Source organism: Monopterus albus, unplaced genomic scaffold (genome assembly GCF_001952655.1).
Source record: "Monopterus albus unplaced genomic scaffold, M_albus_1.0 scaffold21.1, whole genome shotgun sequence".
NCBI classification, from domain to species: Eukaryota; Metazoa; Chordata; class Actinopteri; order Synbranchiformes; family Synbranchidae; genus Monopterus; species Monopterus albus.
In genome coordinates this window covers 3,643,736-3,666,597 of record NW_018127901.1, presented here as the reverse complement: position 1 = coordinate 3,666,597, position 22,862 = coordinate 3,643,736, and the positions used below count along the sequence as shown (strand labels likewise).

The 22,862-nt window shown below is 42.1% G+C and overlaps 1 protein-coding gene across 1 annotated transcript in view; it reads left to right on the top strand.

Moving 5' to 3' along the window:
• The window catches only part of fat4 (FAT atypical cadherin 4), a 98,711-nt gene extending 81,016 nt beyond the window's left edge, over positions 1 to 17,695 (top strand). The window contains exons 10-18 of the mRNA XM_020594047.1: positions 15 to 189; positions 1,709 to 1,813; positions 2,197 to 2,504; positions 6,749 to 6,834; positions 8,144 to 8,323; positions 8,619 to 8,743; positions 9,889 to 10,106; positions 12,891 to 13,152; positions 14,586 to 17,695. Coding sequence (XP_020449703.1) covers positions 15 to 189; positions 1,709 to 1,813; positions 2,197 to 2,504; positions 6,749 to 6,834; positions 8,144 to 8,323; positions 8,619 to 8,743; positions 9,889 to 10,106; positions 12,891 to 13,152; positions 14,586 to 16,495 — 3,369 coding nt within the window. The 3' untranslated portion in view covers positions 16,496 to 17,695. The remainder of the gene's footprint in view (positions 1 to 14; positions 190 to 1,708; positions 1,814 to 2,196; positions 2,505 to 6,748; positions 6,835 to 8,143; positions 8,324 to 8,618; positions 8,744 to 9,888; positions 10,107 to 12,890; positions 13,153 to 14,585) is intronic.
• The last annotated feature ends 5,167 nt before the right edge of the window (positions 17,696 to 22,862 follow it).

Here is a 22,862-nt window from a genome sequence, read left to right as displayed (position 1 = left end):
CCCCCTCCCCCAAGGGCGCCCCCTGCCACAATCTGGTGGGGGGTTTCTCCTGCACCTGTCCTGAAGGCTTCACCGGGATGGCCTGTGAGAGGGATATCAACGAATGCCTTTCCAATCCCTGCAAGAATGGGGCCCTGTGCCAGAACTTTCCTGGCGGCTTCAACTGCCTCTGCAAATCCGGCTTTGCAGGTACTACACTCACAGGAGTCACATTTTATGCCTGACCACACAATCACTCATGTTAGACATGGGAAAAAGACATGGGGACACACAAATACACACAGTGACACTCACCCAATGGTGTACTCACACATTAATTTTGTGTCCAAGAACATATTTGCTTCTGAATGTTTTCAGGAGGTGTTGTAACCATAGCATACAAGCAGTGCTGCCAAAGCCCATTTTCAGATGACTAGCTGTAGGCTATCAGCTGCAATGCATATCAGCCTACCATGTTTGCTTTAATTAAAAAGATGATACAAAGCTGTCCCCAGTCAGGACCTGCATGCAGACTTCACACACAGTTCACTAGTATCACATTTCATTGTCTGCCATCATGTGCATGCAGCTATGACCACACACAGATGTATTTCTAATCCAGCTGTATACAGGGGGATTTCCTAATCAAGGATTCCAGAATTGGCTGTGTTTTGAATGGTATGAAAAATGAGCAGCTTTATGAAAGATCCAAACAGGCCTTTTAGTTAGGAAATGTAATGAATACATTGCATTATTACCCTTGATAAAAGGGAAGTGATTTTAACTGGAATTACTTAGAAGAGTCATTTGAATCCTTTATGTTGTCCAGCCACCGACTGCAGCATCTGAAAGACATTTTTAAAGCAGGCTGCAGCAGGCACTTTGCCTCATGTCAAGTCATTACTGTCTTTTTTTATTAAGACAATAAAAAATGACCACAAATCTTTAGGTTTCATCAAGATAAATGACCCTCCTGAAGAATTGCACTTATTGACTTACAGTAGTTTACATGCCCTCATAGTGAACTCTCAGCTTCCTGTTTTCCCTGCCTGGTTTTTGGCAGCAGAATCTGTCTCCATTAAGCAACGTGTCTCAGGATTTACAGCCTAAATGATATTTGCACGAGTTCAGTGTCAGTCTTTTTGTATTGTACCATGCTGGAATCGTGTAGTCTCACCCCAGCCTATTATTTTTATGGCCTTATCCCATTCCTTATGACGTTAAACCTTTCATCTCATTCACAATCAAATTGTGTTCATTGCAAGTATTTGTCTTTATGCACTGCAAAAACACAGCCTTATGCAAACTTAGTTGTTATTCAAACTGTTTCCTCTTAGTGAGAAGAATCTGCCAATTGAATGAGATCATTTATTTTATCCAGTGAAAGTTTCAACATGTTGTTTTGAATCAAATGATGTCATCTCTTAAAAAGTGATCCAGAGCATTCCGAAATAACAGTGATTATTTAAAGAAAGTTTTAAAATAATGTAAACTCCACTAAAACAAGTGCAAATAATTCTAAATGTGTATTTTATGGGACTTTAATGCTTGCTACCAGCTTAAGTAGTTTGTCTGAGCTCAGAGTTTTTGCAGTGCATTTCTCAGCTGTGAGGTGATGAAAGGCCTGCATGACTTGGCCTGTGGGGAAAGTGAACTGTGTTCCCCTCAGGGTTTGCCTGTGTTATGTGCCACCCCATCCATTTTAATTTGTGTTGTTCTGTGAATCCAGGCAAAATGTGTGATTCCATCATCAATCACTGTGATTGTAACCCTTGTTTTAATGGCGGATCCTGTCAGAATCGGGTGGATGGATATTACTGTCATTGTCCATTTGGTAAGTAACAGTAGGAAAGTTTTTGGGGTGTTAGCAAACTCTGGTAATTTGAAAAAGCAAGATGGACAATTATGGATGTGCAGCCTCACTAAAGAAAAGTTATCCCATGCTAAATCCATGATTTCTTAAACAAATGTGGACACTGTCATTTCATTTTGTGTCTCCATTTTTCATACTTTGTATTGCTGTTGTCATCATTTTTGGCACAATCAAGAAGTTTGGACATTTCTGAAAATGCAAGATTATAATCTGGCTGCAGTGATAGTTACTTAGTTACTACCAAATACAGAACAAATAATGTTGCTCAAAAATTTCACAGCAGCACTGTGATTCATTGATTGGCTTCTTCTCTGATTCCTCCTTTGGTCTGTTTTTGTACTAAGGGGTTTTCGGAAAACACTGTGAACTGAACAGCTATGGCTTTGAGGAGCTCTCTTACATGGAGTTTCCATCTCTGGATCCCAACAATAACTACATATACATCAAGTTTGCTACCCTGAAGAGCAACGCGCTGCTTATGTACAACCACGATAACCAGACCGGAGACAAAGCAGAGTTCCTGGCTCTGGAAATCTTCGAGGGACGGATGCGCTTTTCCTTCAACTTGGGAAGTGGAACTTATAAACTGATGACCATGGTAAAAGTTTCTGATGGGCAGTTCCACACGGTCATTGCCAGGAGAGCTGGGATGGTAAGGGTATTTCTATGGTAGAAAATAGCTCACATGCTGAATGTTTTTCATCGTGCATTTTTGCTCCTTGAGTGGCTTAATAGTTCTAGTAGCAAAAACAGTGAGCAAAATCTGACAAACGTCTCATGGTATGGATATGTGCATATTAAATAGCATGCATGTCCTGGGCTTTTATGGCAGAAAGATGCATCCAAATTTGTTTTTATATTCTTCTTTGCAGATGATAATTAAACCCATGTAAACCGCTGGTACAGTAGCTCAACTTATGCATTTCATGGTTTGTATTCATAGTTTATTGCTCATTCAGATTTAAAATGCATGGATCTAAAATGGCCCTGAAGGTTGAAATTTGTCTACTGTGCTCTGAATGAGAGGCTTCTCTCTGCCAGCAGTGCAGTGGCAAGGAAAGAGGGAAAAAACCCCAACCAGGACCTGTCAAACCTGCTATAATGTAGCTCTCCTACTGGACTTCAAATCTGTCATTCCCTTCGTGCACTGGGAGTTTCATAGGAAACTGCTAAAATCGTTAAATTGTCAGTTTTGAGATGGTGCAGAGTGACGAGACGGGATGGAAAGGAATACAGCACACAGTGAGAACTGTGATTTCGCCTGCATAGGGTGCACTGTGAGCATTACAGAGGCGGCTGTGTCACGGCTTTTGAAGAATGAGAGAAAAATGTGCGTGTCATGCCTGAAGTGCCAACTCCCTCAGGCAGTGTAAAGTGAAACTGATCACTGTGTTTGCAAAAGGTGCTGTGGGTCATTTCAGTGGTCAGGCTTAAGGTCTGTTCTCAGTTCATGTGCCTGAATTCTGAGTCAATGTCAAAAGCAGACGGAAACCTCAGACACAGTCATGGACCGCTTCATCATGAGGGATCCAAGTAATACGAGGGAACGGAGTTCACAGATACTCTTACAAATGCAGTTATCATCATCAGCACCTGAATCTGTTTAATTGTCAAATAGAATAAATGTCACAGTTTTTTTTTAAAAAAGATGCAGGATGTTGACACATAACTAAAAAACTCAGACGTCCATTTTGGCCCAGTATTCTAAAGTACTGTTGCACTAGTGACTGGCACCATTAATGCTGCACAGTCACCAAACTCATCAAACATGACTTCCTACAAAAATAATATAGCTAGCATTTAGCCTAAGAATTAGCTGTAGCTTTAGCATTTAATTCAATGCGACCCCAAAGTCTTTATAATCTTGGTCTGAGAAATTTCTCTTTGCTATTTTGATTAGTTTTGAAATGCAAGTGTTGCAGTGTATATGGGAAAAAATAATTCTCATGTAAATACTGGTTTTTGCCTGTTAAACAGAAGATTCACTGTGGGTTCACTAGTTGTAGTTTTCAATACTGTGAAATAAGGATTTATTTTATTCATATCTTTAATCAGCTGACATCTCTTTTCCAAGAGTTTGTCTCAAGTTGGATTCATTATATCCTCATTACTTGTCACAAATTGTTCATTTGAAATTTGAAATTGATGAAGGCCACCCGTAAATGATCGGTTAGTGAGATATGATTATTGGCATACTCAGTGGCCCCACATTACTAAATATGACTTTCTGTTCCACGTCATCTGTCCACAACAATTATTCACAAAAATGTCACAAAATTAAAGAGACGACCTTCCCACTGAAACAATTACAAGCCCGTTGCCATAAATCAAAAGTAAGGATGTGAAAAAAATGACATAATATTAACACAAAAGTGATGGTTTGACATGAAGATAGATGCCAAGAATGGGAGGCTGTAAAAGGAACATGACAGTTACAAAAAATCAAAAAGAACGCGATAAGTTCTCTGAAATTACTTTCACATGCCATTTTATGAGGGGTTCCTGCAGGAGGGCTGTTGGTTTTTGGGGAAAATGGTTGCTGATGAATCCTTCAAATGTCAGTTTGCAGTGCTTTGAGCACCACAAATTTAAATTTCATGTGTCTCTGTTGACTTGTATTGGCAGCATAAAGCCCCAAATTTGTGCAAATAAAAACAAAACTATCTGTATGGCAGCAGAAATGTGGGTGATATAACACATTAACAGCAATTACTGTGACAGTAACTGTCTGGAATAGATCACAGCTATGAAATCAAGGTTTTAAATCAGAAAAAAAAACTTCTGTGAGTGAGGATTGTAAATGTAATTTAACAGGTTATATCTCACTGTAGCTGATTAGCACCAGCGGCTAAGCGTCAAGCTTTAGCTGAGTTATTTGTCCTAGAAACAAGTTCAAAACAAATGTGTAACAGCAGTTACTCTGTGAGTGTACCACAACAGGGAACAGTGCTGTGGCCTTTCCATTCCACTAGAAACAGAGACATCAATGATCTGCAGTGACAAAAACAAACTCCTCATCGTTTTGTTACATTCGGTATTAATTTCCAAGGGGGATTCTTGTGAGAGCAGTTTTTTCCATCACACTGTGAGACACTTGACAGTAAATGCAGTGTATGGCTGCACTGCCTTTGATCACAGGAGCAGTCATTAATACAATGTTCATGTGGTTGTGACGTTCCCTATGGCGCGTCAGCGAAAGTCACGAATATGCTCAAGACAAGTTAGTCCTCGCTGTTTGTGTCCATGTGTCTCGAGTGTGCTAAAGAGAACGTGTGTGTGGGGGGGGGGGGGGGGGCTCGAGAGTGATTTGTTTTGTGTCAGAGAAGCTGGTGTGGTCCGTGTTTACTTAACATCCAGGAGAGGGGGAGCATGATTGCCCTGAATTTTCAACACTTTCACACACTTTTCTGGGCAGCCCTCACCAGTTGTCCCCTCTCAGAGCACAGAGCGAAGAGTAGAACCCACATCTGGGCAAAAGCTTTAGTGCCATTAACAGGAAATAAACGTTTGCTGTAATGTATGGCATCCACTGTATGCCACCACTGTGATGGAATGAAGAAAAATAATTGGCCTACAGGCTTGTGGTGGGCAAAGCTCACACTAACTAGGACTTGGTTACACAAATGCTCAGTGAGAAACCAGTGGGTGGAACCAGAACCCTGGAGTGAAAGTTAATGCCACAGTGCATGAGAAGCTACTTAGTCTGACAAGCACTCATGGTAACACAGTATATTTCTACTTAGGCAGAGGGTTGTGCTGCTAACAAGACCCTTTTGGGGATTTTTAAACCTTGTTCTCTTTTGCATGTTGAAACATAAGAAAAAAATAAACATAAAGACCAGTATGTGATGTAAAAACTGATGACACAGACTAAACTAGACTCCTTGTCATTCAGGGTCTCAGTCACAGAATGTAATTTAACATAGGCAATGTCATCTTCATTAGATCTTTCACAAGATTAAAAGAAATAATAACCCCAGTACAACTGTACATTTTTGTTCAGATTAAACAAATTAGCATGGTATGGAGATGCTGGCAGGTGATTTATTTTCCTTGGAACAGACCCAAACACGCTGCTTCTCTCATCATTAGTCTTCATGCTAAAATAAAATTTGCAGCAGCTTTGTCTTTACTGTACCAACACAGCAGAAGTATCAAACTTCTCAAATAACTCTGGACAAGAAAGCAAAGAAACATTTTCCCCAAATGTCACTATTAAAAGCCTGATTTAAAAGAACTGCTATGAATATGAATCTTAGTGTGGAATGTTTTATGGACCTTTAAAAACATAACATTAAGGCCATAACAGGCAGCAAGCAATGTTTTGTTATGAGAAATGAAGATAACGTTTGCTCGGATCATAAAACTGTGATGCTAGTTATTGTGATGACTTTAAAGAATGGATTTTCTCCCACATTCAAAAAAGATCACGAGAGACCCAAATAAACCAAGAATCAATTTATAGTATACGAGCTTTGAGCTTCTTTGGCTCCACCCACTGATATTCAACCCAGTCGACGAGATGATTATCGTTCATCCTCATGAATAATTCCTGATTAAAATTGATTTAACTAAAAGCTGAGGGACATCCAGACTAGACGTTAACCCTGACAGTGTTTTTACTGAACCAAGGTGCACGCTCACTCCCACATGGCACTGGTTATAAAGACAGAGAAACAGTAACTCATGTTGACTGAGTGTTTGGTAGATCACCATCTGACACAAAATGGTAGCGGCCGATGTGGCTTGTTGGTTTTCAGTGTTTTCAACTGTAGCCTACGAAAAATTGGTTCAGAAATAGTTTCCACTGCAAACAGTCTGATGTAGTGTGTTTTTACAACTGTTACTCTTAAAGAAAATCTCATGTGACATATGTGTGTTCCTGTTATCACGCAGGCTGCATCCCTCACTGTGGACCTGTGTGGTGAGGACCAGGAACCAGGCTATTGTGCTGTGAGCAATGTGGCAGTACACACTGACTGGTAAGAGCAGTACACAGCTGCTTTGTCTCAATAGAGACTAAGTTATGTATTCCTTAGGTATTGCTCCAGAAACATTAGTAATGTCCAGGAGTAAACATTCCTCCAGCACATTGTGATTTGCATGTTCACCACAAGGCCAGTCCATCTTGGACTGCTCAGTCCTAATTGTTCCTGACCACAAACTATAAGCAAACAACATGTTGTGGGTTTTTAAAAATGCTAAGTGTATAACAGTGCTGCAGAAAATGCTACTTGACCAATCACAACATTCAGTGCAGGGACTGTTCTGGTGGTACAAGTATCAGTACAGACCTTAGGTTGGATCCTAGAAATACAGGTACGAGAATTGAGATCCTCAAAAGGTTCCTGTTCCCCAGGGCTGGTTCCTGTTGTGGATCTAATAAAATACTGTTGGCAGTTGTAGTTCCAATGCCGAGAAAACTCAACAAATAATAAAACTTTTGGCAAATATTGGAGAATAATACAGGACTAATATTTTTTGTACCTACTATTTTCCAGTGTTGCACTGCACTATGATCTACAATCCTTCTGAGCAGAAAATCAAAACTAAATAAGCAGCAGGTTGCATCTTTATTTAAACATAGAATACAGTGTTTCTCATGAGTGGATGTAAACCAGAGGCTTCGGGCCCTTTTGACTTGTGTTCACTTACAACAAAGCCAGATCAGATCAAAGCAAACAGTCTTTTATTGTCTCTTCTCCTTTAGAGGTGTTAGGAGGTAGAATTATTCAGTCATTCACAAGAGTAAAAAGCAGTTTTTTCTCCTTTCCTGACCTGTTAATCATCTGCAAAGCCCTCAGATTTACCTTATGATCCATACTGAGGGTCGTGACCCCTACTGGTGTCACCATGTAGCCACACTGGGCTTGAGCCTTGACTTCAGGCTTCTTAGACAGTCAACTTGTCAAACATTTGCACTGAAATGTTTGCAGATTTATATGAGCTCTGCTGGTTTCCATCAAGAGTTACTTTAATTTTTACTGCTGAATTTAAAGAAACATGATTAATATGGGTTTTTCACTGCAGTATTCTTTTAAACATGAAATTCTATAGAAACGAAACATGAGGCATTGCATGTGTTTTCAGACATATGTGTGCTAGTGTGTGTGTGGAGGAAGGGTGACAGAGGTGTGCTGAAGGTTTATTTTGTAACCATGCTGTTGTGAACCTCAGTGACCCTCTGTGTCTTTCTGCACGTGTGTCTTTCTGCACATGCCTCTTTTCGATACCTGTCCATATGTATCTGTGAACCTCTGTTCACCGACCTGTGTGTTCACGATTGTGCAGGATCCTGGACGTGCAGCCGAACAGGCTCTCGGTGGGAGGCGTCAGGTCAATAGAACCTGTCCTTCATCGGCGTGCTCAGGTCGCCACCCACGACTTTGTGGGCTGCATCATGGAGTTCGCCGTCAATGGCCGCCCGCTGGAGCCGAGTCAGGCGCTGGCATCGCGGGGAATCCTTGACAGGTTTGCACCCCCAGCCTCATTGTTCCCTCAATCCAGCTTTTACCATCTCTCCATCTTCTCCCTCTTCTTCCCATCTGTCTCCTCTAACCTCCTCAGCTCTCACTGTGGGACGTCTGTTCACACTCTCAAACCCTTTCCAGAGTTTTTAGAAAGATGTTTTTTTAATACAAATGGCAGATTTTTAAAGGGTTTTTTTTTCTTAATCGGCAGATCCGTCGGCTACTGACTGTGCAGCTGACTTGTGAAACTCCCTGTCTGATTGTCAGTCTGTGTGCTGTTGTATCTGTGTCTGTAGATGTCCAAGACTAGAAGGAGCCTGCACCGCCAGCCCCTGCAGACATGGGGGCACCTGTTTGGACCACTGGTCTTGGCAGCAGTGCCAGTGTGTGGATGGCTTCACAGGCAATTTCTGTGAGAAATGTAAGTACATGTATATGCCTTTGAGGTATATTTTTTCTGCTGCGGTCACACTAGGTAAGAAATATTCTAGCATGATTATTTATGATTCTTCCCTCATCATGAGTCATCACACTGCACCATGTAGCTCAGTATAGGCCACGAAGTTGCATTCTGCGCTTCATTTCAAAGTATTTGAGGCTCACAGAAATGGACAGGCAGTTAGAGCTACTGTTTAAGATGCAGGAATATGTTTAGCAATGCTACCAGTAATTATTCCCACTTTTATTTTTAGGATACCTTCAAACAAAACAAGCAACATCATTACTGAGTAAACCAAGGCCTTTCACCCCAGTCCACACTGTTTTTGTCTCTGTTTGCCATCATGTTTGATTTTGTAGGCAATTCATTGGTTTCCTTTATGACTCAAAACAGGATCAGAGCATTTTTCTTCTAATACAAATACCAGTGGTGTCACACAGAGGCTGCCAATCATCTTGACTTTGTTCTTGTGGTTATCTCAACTATAGCAAGTGCATACTGATGCACCAAAGACTGTTGATTTAAGAATCCTATGTATAAATATAGCCACAATAGGTAACTAAGCCAGGTGGATTCTTAATGGTCAGTTAACAAGCTAGCTAATTTGGTCACTAATAGGATTACTGCTTTTATTCAAAAGACATATTTGCACCATGAACTCCTCCCTTGTAACTGTCGACAGACTGTTTTGTGAAGCAGCTTAAACTCTAGCAGAGCAAGGTTTATGAAAGTGTAATGGTGCAACACAGCATATAATTTAAGGGTATTTTTTGGCTCTAGGTTTAAATAGCAAATTAATACAGCCAACAGTCTTGGAAATGACAATTACGTTCCAAGTGCAGTTCTTTTCCTCTGTCAGCACTGCTAGTCAAACTGAATTGATGGGGAAAGTGTACAGACTTTTGACTGGTAGTCTTCATTGCACACAGCTGGGATTGACCTTCAGTTATACAAAGAGGTTTGTAATCACTGGTGAGAATGTACTGTAAGGACCAATTTGTGGAAATGGCAGTTGTATTAGGAAAGTCAGTACCTGACAGTCCACCAGCTGCAGAATAGAGGTTTCAGCACTGCCCATGAATCTTCTGTGAGTGGATTGAAGATATTCTCATATCCTTCTCCCACAGACATGACAGCAGACACTGCCCTGTCCCTGGATGGTACCGGCCGCCTGGACTACTCCTTGAAGCAGGGCCCTAAACGTGACGTCCTGCTGAGACAGTTACTTCAGGGTGTGACCTCTGACCCTGTCAGGCCCAGCAGCTTGGAGGTCAAGTTTAGGACACGCAGCAAGACCGGCACTTTGCTGCATGTGCAAGAGAGCAGCAACTACACTACTGTGAAGGTAAGAGAGTATACAGACATGTGGTACCTCATGTAGAAACACAACATAAATGTTCAAATACTGGCCAAGTCTAAATGTAATATTGTTTTATGTGCTTACAGTGTAGAGGCTGTACAGTACTGCAATGGCTCACGTGGTAAAATAATCATAATGTACATTCCATCCATCAGAACAGAAACATAATCACAGTCCCAGACTTTCTGTTGTTAATCCAAATGCTGCTCTCATGCACTGTTTAGTGAATTCTCACTACTGCTAAATAATGAAACACAGCACCTCAGGGGGTGGTTTCATGATAAAGGCCTTGGCTTATGCCCCTAAATTGCTACAAGTGTTCCTGGTGCGAAATCTGGAGATTGCATTATCGGCACACAACAGCAATGGCAAATTAACAACAACCAACAGGATATGTTAAAGAATAGGTCGGCTTTGGTTTATGTTTGGTGAAGTATCAGCTCTGTGCAAATAATATGAAGTGATTTCAGGAACAGAATCACATTTGTCTGATTTGCCTGTTGTTGTAGATTTGTACCCAAATTTCTAAAGCAATGATACAGGAATTGGTGCCACGTCAACACAGTGGCTTTATCCCACATCACTAGTAAGAAGCACCACGAGTTTCAGTGTAGTTACAGCAGTGTTATTAAAAATGTAATGCCTGCATACTGACTCCAAGTCACAAAATGTTTTCAAAAAGTTGGATCTTCATCAGGTCAGATGATAATCCTGATGAAGAGCCAACTAGTCATGGCAGGCATTCATTTTTCACTGATGCTGATATTTAAATAACCCTGTGCATATGTGATGTGCTTGTAATTTCCCCTTCATTTCACTGCACCACCAGTCATCACCTCACACACTCTTGCCTACTGCAAGAGCCCCTTCCCTTTAGTCCATTCCTCTTTGTTTCTCCTCTCATCCTGTTCAGCACCCCTTCTCTCTGGCTGATCCTGAGCACTCAATCATCCTCTTCAATTTTCCTTTTAGATCCTTTCATCCACTGCCACCAACCCCTTCCCGGTTTTTTAGTATCTCCTACGATTTTGTTTTCCAGCCCTGAGCAGCTTCTGGTTCTCATTGAATCACCATCACAGCTTCCTAAACAGTCCTGAAAAGTATTGTAAGGGCTATCAAATCAAAAAAAGTAGAGCAGCAGGGGGATAAATACTGTACATGTACATATGCTGAGAGGGAGAACTACATATACTGAGATATAAAAACAAGCTGTTTAATAGATAAACTTCATGATTGGTTTTCCAGGTTTTCAGTGCTCTGTAGTCTTTGGCTTGGGGGACTTTCCGCTTTTCCCATTTCAAATCAATTCTTCCGGAAGCTACTTATCATTACTGATTTTTGAGGTATTTGAAAAGGGAGGAAAACAGGATTACTTTTCCATAGAAGTGGGGAGGACACATATGAGATTACCATTCAGAGCGTAAGCCGCAAATTTGTTGTCCAAGCAAAGTGAACTTGATTAATTTCTTTTAAAGACGCTCGCTGTCCTTTCTTTTCTTTTCTTTTCCAGTGGGCGTTTACATGAGCATGTTCTGTGGATTTGTTGTGTTGTGGAAATTCTTCTTTTACGTTTGCGAGTTGGCAAGCTTCTGGTCTTCACGTAGCTGAATAACATTAGCTGCACACACAAGTTGTGAGAATATGATTAACTGCAGTGTGTCCTGCTGGGACAAAGATTTATGAGCATCAGGCAGCACTCCTGTGTTCGATCGCTGACCTCAGCAGCAGATTCTGAGAGGACTGTGGTGATAGCTTTGTGGAGACTGAGACAAAACTTCCTGTCATTGATGCTGACACAAGTCTTTGCACTAATCTGACAAACAGCATTTTTAGCCCTAGTTTATGTAGACCTGCATCTTATCCAGGCTCTATCTTGTCTAATCTATGATATGCTGTTTAATGTTAATACTGTATTAACACTGAGAGATATTACTATACTTAGTTAACTTACTGAACATACACTGTGTGCACTGTTGGGGTACACAGACCTGTTCACTGTCCACCACTTTGGTCAAGACTGAAATATGTTAGCAGCTGGTGGGTGGATTGAGCTACACATACATCATGGTTCCCAGAGGATGAATCAAAATGACTTTGATCTGGTTTTCCTCTAGGGCCACAATGTTGTTGTTCTAATGTTTTAAAGGTCATTGGATGGATTGCTGTGAAATCCATGTCCCCCTCAGGGTGAACTGTAATAACTGATTGCTTAACTTTACTAGTGCCATCATTAGGTTCATATTTTCATTAGTACGGTAGATTAGTTTACAAGAAAATACCTGCAAAACAAATGGCATTCCCATCAGCCTTAGTCATACTTTGTGTTTACTGCTATTTAGCAAATATTATCATGCTAGTACATTAAACTGAAGATGGTGACTGTGGTAAACACTATACCAACTTACATCTGCATGTAAGCATTGGCATTTTGAGTATTTGTTGGCGTGCTGATGATAACATTTTGCTCAAAGCTATACAGCCTCATAGAGCTGCTAGCCTGGTTGTACCCTCAAACATAAATTTTGTACTTTTTGTTTATGTGATTCTGAATGTTTTGGTAGCATAATAATGATATAAAGCCGCCCAAATAAGATCAAACAATTTTCATCCATTATGACATTGATTCAAATGTGCTTGTCTTTGCCTCTCACTGTAGAAAATATGCTTTTACAGAAGCCAACACATTCTTTCTATGTGACCAATTACCCATTATCCCATGTTGAGCTCATTGTGAACGCACACGATCTCCATCTCTGTTTCCTCCCTTAGCTGAGGAATGGAAACATCCATTACATCTCAGATGCGGGTGTCGGGGGCAAGGTGGAGCGGACTGTGGGTGACGTGGTGCTGTCAGACGGCCAGTGGCACACGCTGCAGCTGGTCAAGAACAGCTCCGCCACTGTGCTCCAGGTGAACGGCGGCCACTCCAGGGTCATCCAGCATGCTACACAGGACTTCGGTGGTCTCAGTGTTTTAACCTTTTCCCTGGGAGGGATCCCACCTGGACCTGCGCAGCAGAAAACTGCAGCAGGTGAGACTTGAGAGTGTCATCAGATTGTGGCTGGTTTATGATCCCTGAGCAGCAGGTTAAATCTGGGCTGGGAAAGTAAAAGAGCAGTGTTTTCCCCTTCCTCATTACCACAACTGTGCAAGGCTGTTAAACCCCCAGCTCCGTCAGACACAAAGACCTGATGTTCTCAAGAATTGGAAACTCACTCATACTTTGCCTGCTGCAACAGTGTTTTACCAAGTGAAGGAAATCTCCTCAGCATGCTGTATATGTGTGCACATGCACATACAGTGCATGAACTCGTGACCCCTTATAAATCCATTACAACTTTGTTTTCCTAAATGAGTTAATAGCCTGCTGTTCAAACTGCTGACCGTCCGTGGTGGCCTTCCAACATGACTCTGTGAAACTGGCCTAAAAGCTGTTTCTCTTTCACACTGCTGAGATTTACCTGCTATGGATTTACAGTGGTTGAATAAATGTTTTGTTATCAATGCATCAGTTATGGACAAAATAAAATTGATTTAATTTGACTTCATCTTGCAGCATCTGCCTTAGGGGAATTTGTCTTTTTGTCTTATTGCCATGGACTCTTGTTTTAGTTTAGACTTAAATCACAGATCAGATGTCCTGGAGCATGAGCTGAGAACAGTTTAGAAAAGGTGAAAGAGAGGGTTTCCAGGGGGAGGTAATGCAACACAGTAAATTTCAGGATTTCAGGGGAGGGAAAACTAACCTCATACTATGGACTAATATGGTAAAAATGAGCAATTTGAATGATTTGTTGAAGTCTTTTACACAAGAACCGGGGCATATTTCAAGACAAACATATTCTGAGCACGCAGGTCTGTGGCAGGCTGCCTGTTGACCAACCCTTAGCTCAGTGTGAGTCTGTACATTCGTGTTTTGTTGTGTACTCACTTTACAAGAGCTAATGAAAAGACACAAATGGATTTAATCTGCACTGGGATAAATTCAATAAAAATCTATTTACATCAGTGAGGCAGTGCTGTTAGGCAGTGCACAAAGCAAAAGATTGAATTAGACACAGAGACGTTCATCCAACCCAGATGTATGTCTTGAAGCTATAATGGCTCTGGCGATGGATTCTCTATTAGAAAATATTTCATATCTCTTCTCTCAAATTTGCCAGTGATTGATTCTACCCATTTTTTAAATCTGATTTTTTTGAGGAGGTACTTTCAACAAGGACATTTCACTTTTTTTCCTTAAGCTTGAACCAATTATCCATCTAAACAAAATTCCTTTAGCTCTGATTATAGTTCCCAGTTCCTCTTATTTATGAGGAAGCGATCCAGCATCGGCTGACATTTTTAAAAACAGTCTGGTGGCAATCGGAAATGATTCCTCTCCAGGCCACTGTTATGTCCTTGTTAGCTGCTAATGGCTGTTTCTTGTTATCTGAGCCACTTTTTTCTCTCGTGCATTTGCAGGTTTTGATGGCTGCTTGGCCTATGTGAAGTACAACGGGGAGAACCTGCCATTTACTGGTGAGCACAGCCTTGTCAGCTTAACTAAAACCAGCTCGTCTGTCCAGATTGGCTGCAGAGGTCCTAACTTGTGTGAGAGCAACCCATGCTGGGAGGGACTAATGTGCGTCAACCAGTGGTTCACGTACCAGTGTGTCCCGCCTGGTGACTGTGCTTCAAATCCCTGCCAGAACCAAGGCAGCTGTGTACCAGACCCACTCTCAGGTTTCACCTGTGTCTGCTCTGAGGCCTACACAGGAAAGACTTGTGAGACCTTGGTGGCCTGTTTGGGTGTCCAGTGTCCTCAGGGCACTGTCTGCAAAACAGCCAACAATGGTGGGTTTGTCTGCAGTCCCAGCCCCACAACAGAGATAATGGTCCTCCCCATCTGGGCAGTGCCTGCTATTGTTGGCAGTTGTGCCACTGTCCTTGCCTTAGTGGTTCTTAGCCTGATCCTTTGCAACCACTGCAAGGACCGCAACAAGACCAAAGTGCCAAAGGAGCCCAAGGAGAAAAAACCCAAGGAAAAGAAGAAGAAGAAAAAGAAGAAGGGCAGTGAGAATGTTGCATTTGATGACCCAGATAATATCCCGCCATATGGAGATGACATGACGGTGCGGAAACAACCAGAAGGGAACCCCAAACCGGACATCATTGAGAGGGAGAACCCTTATCTTATTTACGATGAAACAGACATTCCCCACAACAATGAGACCGTCCCCAGCGCTCCCTGTGCCCCCTGCAATGGCCCAGAGGCAGACATTGAACACTATGACATAGACAACGCCAGCAGTATTGCTCCTTCAGATGCAGACATCATCCAGCACTACAAGCAGTTCCGCAGCCACACGCCCAAGTTCTCCATCCAGAGACACAGCCCACTGGGCTTCGCCAGACAGTCCCCTCTACCCCTCGGCGCAACAAGCTACACCTACCAGCCTCAGTACACCCAAGCACTGAGGTCCACCCCACTCAGCCACTCCCACTCAGCCTGCCCCACACCAAACCCTCTCTCCAGACACTCTCCAGCCCCGTTCACCAAGCCCTCTTCATTCTACCGAAACACTCCAACCAGAGAACTCAACCTGGCTCGCCGTGAGGGCAGCCCACTGGACCTCCACAATGACATGTGCCAGCCTCCACCCATGTTCAACTATGCCACTCGCCTGGGAAGGCGCAGCAAGAGTCCACAAACCATGGTCAGCCATGGCCACACCGCACGGCCTGGCAGTCGGTTGAAGCAGCCGATTGAGCAGATCCCCCTAGAGACAGGACCTCCTGTGGGGTTGTCCATTGAGGAAGTGGAGCGGCTGAACACTCCACGGCCACGTAACCCCAGTATCTGCAGCGCTGACCACGGGCGCTCCAGCTCAGAGGAGGACTGCCGCAGGCCGCTGTCAAGGGTCCGCAACCCCGCTGATGGCATCCCGGCACCAGAGTCGTCTTCAGAAAGTGACTCGCATGACTCCTTCACTTGCTCGGAGATGGAGTATGACCGGGACAAGCCGGTGTCTTACAGCTCCCGGGTCCCTAAGCTCTCTCAAGTCAACGAATCAGACGCTGACGACGAGGACTACAATGGGAGGCTCAAGCAGAGGCGGTACTCAAGTCGGAGGGCAGAAGGAGGGCCTGGTGTTGCCCAAATACCTCCTACTGATCAGCACTACACCCTGCCCCACAAACTGGGCCAGCAAGCCGGGGGCTTCAACTGGGACAATCTGTTGAACTGGGGCCCCGGCTTTGGACATTATGTAGATGTGTTCAAGGACTTAGCTTTGCTTCCGGAGAACGCGGCAGCAAAAGACATTGAAATGAACAGTGGCGATGGCTCAGTGACCATTCTAAACGAAGGGGAAGCTGAGCAATATGTATGAGACTATTTATTATGATGTTGTAGATTATGGTGATGTTCTCCATTTTTAAAAAGAGGAAGTTTGTATATTTTGTCATTGGACTTCATGTTCTTTACATTATGCAGAAGACGACTTTCAATGTAGTAAGGCAGAAAAATGGCACCTGTGACAACACAGATTTTGCCATTAGCTACCTTGGAACAGTTTACCAGTCTTTTCTCGGTCCTAACTCAAATGTACAACTGTGCATTCATCTCTTTGAGATCACATTACAACATTGACATATCCATTGACAGAGAATGGTTCAACAAAGAAAAAGAAATCCATGTCTGAATTCAATTTAGTGACTGCAAAGCTTTGTTCATATTATCTTGATAAAATATTTCTGTTCTTTATTACCAGTATTGAGTCTCTTTTCTCAAAGGTTCTGTCGCATTCGCAGCTGAGAGATAAGATGGTCGATAATATTAAAGCTCACAGGAAGAGAGTCTCTTTTTAGGGGTCAATTTTTCATGTACTTAAAAGGAAGCATGTGTGTTTGATCTGAGTGCACCTATAGCTGACAGGACACAACCCTCCTTGTGAAAGTAAGTGTGCCACTTTACTCGCACGGTATTGTAGACCCCACCGATGTTATGAACCCCTTTCAGTCTGGCTGCCTTTGCCCTGGTATGTTTTCTCACAAAAGACTGGCTAAACGCTCCACGAGTGAGGATTAATCAAGTCTCCTGCCTTACAAACATTTGAGGATTTCAGTACAGGGGAGGACTTTTCCTGGTTTTCTGGCCTAAGTTCAGTAGGAGAGGACGGTTTGGGGGTGGAGGTGGGTAGCTAGTTTGTCACGTACTTGCATTTTCTGACTAGCCAAGTGTTTTTCAGGCAACGATGATGATGATAATAATGATGATGTATGGATCCTATAAACATGGCCCCAACTAAAACACTATGAACTTGTGTACATTTTTTTAAATTCATGAGAAATCACTGACTCATTTGTTGGTGTCCTTGTCCATTATTTTGACATGTATGGTTTCTACTTTTTGTACTGTTTATTAACTTAAATTACTTAAGCTGTGTTTTATGAATATTTTCATACGCTGAAATGTATGTTCTTACTTTCGGGGAAAGTAAGATTGATGACTTATTTTTTACATTTGTTACATATGTAACACCAGTATTTTCCACTTTTGATAAAACTATAACATGCTGTACGCTTTGTATCTGTAAAAAGCCAATAACAGAATAAAAAGTATTTATTTAAAGGCTGCTTTAGAAACTTATTCTTTCCTGTAATGGTAAGCGGCTCATTTAAATGCATGAAAGTGTTTTTAAAAATAGTCACCTTCAAGCTCAGGTTACCTCCCATCCCAAATGAGTTGGATGGGAGGATATTCCATATTCTGGGCTCACTCTCTGCAGTCTTTAAATAATACTGAGTTAAACTGAACAAAACATTTAAAAATGCATTTTAGGACCCAAATGAAACTGAGCCACCTTGCTCACAGCCAAGCAAAACATCAAGCGGACTCCACGATGCAGGGCCCTATATTGCTTTTAACAATTATTTACATCTGGCTTATTGAGCAGAACCCCTTTTTGTCATAGCTCAGTGATTCGGTATGCAACATGCTTATCTTCTCTGTCATCAAGGGGAGAGAGGCCACGAGAGAAAAAGCAGGGAGCTGTGAACCCGGCGAAGAGTGACAGCTCATATCTAGGTAAATTACTCTGAGCTCACAGAGGGGCTTGGTCCTGCAGAGAGCTCTGTTGACCGAAGCCACTTTGGGAAGGCTGTACCACACCAGTGCTGAGATAATGAAAACACTCACAATGATAATGAGAGCGTGGGTCGGCAGTGGGGCGAGTAAATAGAAGATGAATTCAAATAAACCTCACAGCGTCTCCTCTGGTGTGACATGGTGGGGTCTGAAAGATATCATTATAGGTGAGCAGGACAGGCTTGTACACACAAAGGGAACATTGTGCTGCAGTATAGTAAGATGTAAAACACTCATGAGGATTGACATGAAACTGTCTTCCTGATTTTCTCAAGGCCAGACTCGTGGGGTGGGGGTGGGGGGATCTCTTTTTTCCACAAGTGCTGTTTTTGGATATTGTCCAGATAGCTGCTGGACTGTGCAGGATGGCAGAGTGGTTTATGATGTGTCTAAGGATTAACTGCAGCATATATCCTAAGCATGAACATTGTGCGTTACATTATTGGACATGGCCCCTCACAAAACACAGCACATGATATTTCTGTTGACTCAAATGGCTGTTATTTCAGAAAGCAGTGAGCTGTTTGTGCTACTAATGACATGATAATACAACACGAACCATGCTGCCATGATTCTGCTTCTCATTGTGGACAGCCACGCTGCAACGTAGTCACACGTAGACTTCATAAAATCATGAAGACGCAAAGTTCAGACTGGAACAAAGTGATTTTCAAGACTGCTGTGCCAATATGTCAGCCATAATGTGTTTTACACATCTGCACACTAAACTGATTTATCTTGAATGAAGGTGTGAAAGAGGCACCGTTCGATTTCTCATGGAGCCCCAGTGGAGTGCTGACTCATTTCTTTTTTTCCCTGACTCCAGAAATGTCATCAAAACATAATTCCCATTAAGATGATTTCCATGTTGACTTAAGAGTTTCCCTACTATTTATAAAAACGTTTGGTGCTGAGCTGTGTTTGAAACAAAGAGTTCCTCTTTACAAATCCTCCCAAAGGCTTGTTTATAAAGACTAATTATTCTGAGCCTCAGTGTCACCAAACAGCTTCAGCCCTTCAAAGGCTCAACAGCTTCAACGTTTGATTTAACATCTCATAATTAAAAGCACATTCAGTGGTGGAGCAAAGGACACATTTCACTCTTTCACTGATGTATCTGTAAATGTGCATGTAAGACATAAATGATAAGAGGGAATATCATCCCAACATAAAAACTAACTTGAATAAACACTGAAATTCCAGTTTCTGATGCAAACACTGGGTTTCTTTCAGTTGTAGGAAGTCCTGACTTGTTTATACCAGCAGTTTGGCTGTCCCAGTAGCAGTTGAACACATGTTCATATAATCACAGCAGCCCTAGTTTGGCTCCCTCTTCTTTCTGCACTCAGTCCCCACTGCCTGCTTCCAAAATCGAAACACAAAAACCCCAGAAACCTTTAAAAAACATTAATGAATAATATGGTAAGGTCAGTTTTTGTAAACAGGGTCAGTCAGTACAGTTATTTGTTTCTGTTTTGACATCTCTCTCTCTCTTCTAAATATATATATATACAGTATATGTATAGGCCTACATTAAGATAGTGACAGAATGTGTCAGAATGTTTAATTTGTCTGATAGTCAATTAAACCAGACAGTAATTTAATAAAAGGGCAAATCTCCACATTACAGAGGCTAGATGCAGCAGCCTACATGCATGGCAGTGTTAAATGATAAATCAGTTATTTATTGATTGAGCTTGACATTGGTCAACAATCCCAACTTAAGCTGCGCTTGATCGCTGGTTCTGGAGCTGTTAACCACATCACAGAGCAGAGTTTGCTAAAGGTGAGGGCAAACCGTGGGAAGTGGAGGACACACCTGACGACTGAGTAATCGTTACGGACAACACACGACAGCTGTGACATCCGGCGGTGGACGATGTTGCAAATCCAGCGAGATGACGCCAATGACCGCGCGATCCTGTACCAAAACAAACATGGACGCTGTTTAGATGCAGCGCAGTTTGTGCTGACATTGGCAAACCAGAGGACAAAGCCGCAGAGTTGTGGGATCCTGGATGGAGACAGAGGGAACTGGAGTTTATCAGTCCTGATAAGGTAGGTCTTCAGTTTAATGTTGTACAGGTGGGTTTTCTCATGCCACCGTCATTTCCCCTCCATTTCACTTGTCAAGTGCACTTTCACACTACAATCCTTAAAGCTCGTAAATCTTGTGTGTATTTACATGCAATTTACTTGTTGGTCCCTGATGTCAGTCGCAAATATTAAACTTTTAAAAATCTTTATGGGAATAACAGGCAACGACTGGATATGAAGACTGATACATCTTTATACTATGTGGATCTGTAGATTTTAAATTATGTTCCTAGGTTGCAATAAACATTATTAATAGACTCATTCATTTAAAACTTTTGAACTTGAGATTGTTTAGTTTGTTATAACCTCACCTGGTGCATCTTAAAGAAGGAAAAACTATATTTCATAAAGTTGGGGGACTTACAAGACTTATTTAACAAAGCATAATTAAACTTGGTGCAGCAGAGGCCATGATATCCAGACTTTGATCCATAGTATGAGCTTCAAAAACATCAGCTCCTACATTTGCTCACAGTGCGACTCTGTAGCAACTGTTACTCAGCCCCCTTTGCCTGTTGCCCTCATCTTAGAAACTCCACCAATGCAGGTTTTCTGTCAGACGTTTGTCAGATAGCTGAAGCTAATCCTGACATGTCATGACAGTCACGGGACCTTCACACAGATGTTTGACTCTTTTCATGATATTAATGAATAGTAATAATAACAACACTTCTTTCAGCATTAAAACACATGCACTTCTCAAACATAAAACAACATGACCACCAAATGCTCTGCCACTTTCATACGTTACAGAGTTGCAGTCACGCCTGCTGCTCCTGAACAGTGTAGCCACATCCTCAGCTCCCACTGGACCACTCAGTCTTCATATGACTCAGCTTTGATGGAAAAATCACTAGTTCATCCTCTGAAGACTTATGTGTGAAACAACAATTCCTTTCTACAAATTATCGCTCGCTCTCAGTGTCACATCTGCATCGAAGCTGCGAGGCTCGTCTTCCATAAGTGTTTTATAATGCCATGTGTACTGCAGCCAGCTGTTGCCTTTCAACACACATGAAACACTTCAGTGAGTCAGGGCTGATGGGAAATGAAAGCTAGATGTGTGTGTGTGAGAGCAAGTTGGTGACTGTCCCATTTTTGGAAAAATGCTTTTGCCTTTCTTCCTCTGCGAGCGTAAAACTCTGCAGTTTTATTCCAGTTGAGATGTTAGGATTAACTGAGGCTCTGGTTGCCATGAGCCAGAGACCTTATGGAAGTGTACAATGGATGCTAAACAAACAACATCGTCACCATGAAAGCCCTGACTCGAGTCAGGCTCTGCAGAGACGGCCCATCTGTGTTTGGTCTCACGTGTGACATTCTGCTGCTTCAGCTATTTCTGAGTTGTGTTTTGTTTTCTCATTCAGGGAGATGCTGCTGACTTAAGTGCTGGTTAACTCACTGTGTGTTTGGCAGCAGGCAGAGCTGTCACTGTGTGCAGACTGTTAGGAAAGAGAGGATTCACCCTGCTGGTCCCACCGGTTTCTTTTTCTTTTACAAAGCATATGACTTATGTTGTGGGATGAATTCTAAGATACTGTTTGCAGAAGTTGAGCTAATGGCTTAAAATATTACCTCAGTTTTTATTTATAGTGTATAAAATAAATGTTAGTTTAGTAAGTGTAAACTCGATGGAGTTAACCTAAAGTCTAACCCTAGTGTAAATGTTTCTCTTTTGTTCATCTGACTTAGAATTCCTTTGATCACTTTTCGTAATGCAGAGCAAAATGTCGCCTGTCATTTCAGACCATGCTATACCTCACCTGACCACGAGTCATCCTCAGTGGGCCTGCCTTGCTCACTACCTGACCGACACATATTCTACAGCAAACATCACCAGGTGAGATAAAGGGGGGTCTTCAACCCTGTAGCTCATTTACACTAGTCCAAATCAGTGGACCAGTTTGTATACTTGGCCTGTTTTCTCCTTGGTCTGGTTTCTTTTCACACAGCAAAAATACAGTCTGCAGTCAACTGAGTAGATAAAGGGATCAAATATTGAATATATTCAACGCCATGCTGGACCACTTAGCTTAGAGTTGCAGAGTGTTCCTTGTGCTGTAGTTGGTCCAAATCAAGGTCGGGTCACTTTCCCACCACAGACAAACCGCTCCAGAATTCATTTGGGACCGGACCAAGACCACGTCCAAGACAAGGTCTCTGTGCGGTTGTTCTGGTCCACACCCGATTGTGATTGCTGTGTTCAGACCTGCCCAAACGAACCGTGCCAAGGAGAAAAATGAACCAGAGTTCACTTCAACCAGGCTAAATAAGGCAGGTGTGAAAGCACCCTAAGTTAAACTGTACCATATTTTATTTTTATATTTTAATGTTTATTCATTATATTGCACATATTTAGGTTGTGTAGCTTGATACTGCACACAAATTACTAATGTGAGTCTCATGTCTTCAGACCTGTTCAGAGATACATTAGTTCTGAGATGCATTACAGGGTGAAGATTTTAGTATTTGCCATAGGATTGTGTATCTGTTTGGCAAAGCTCTGTGCGACT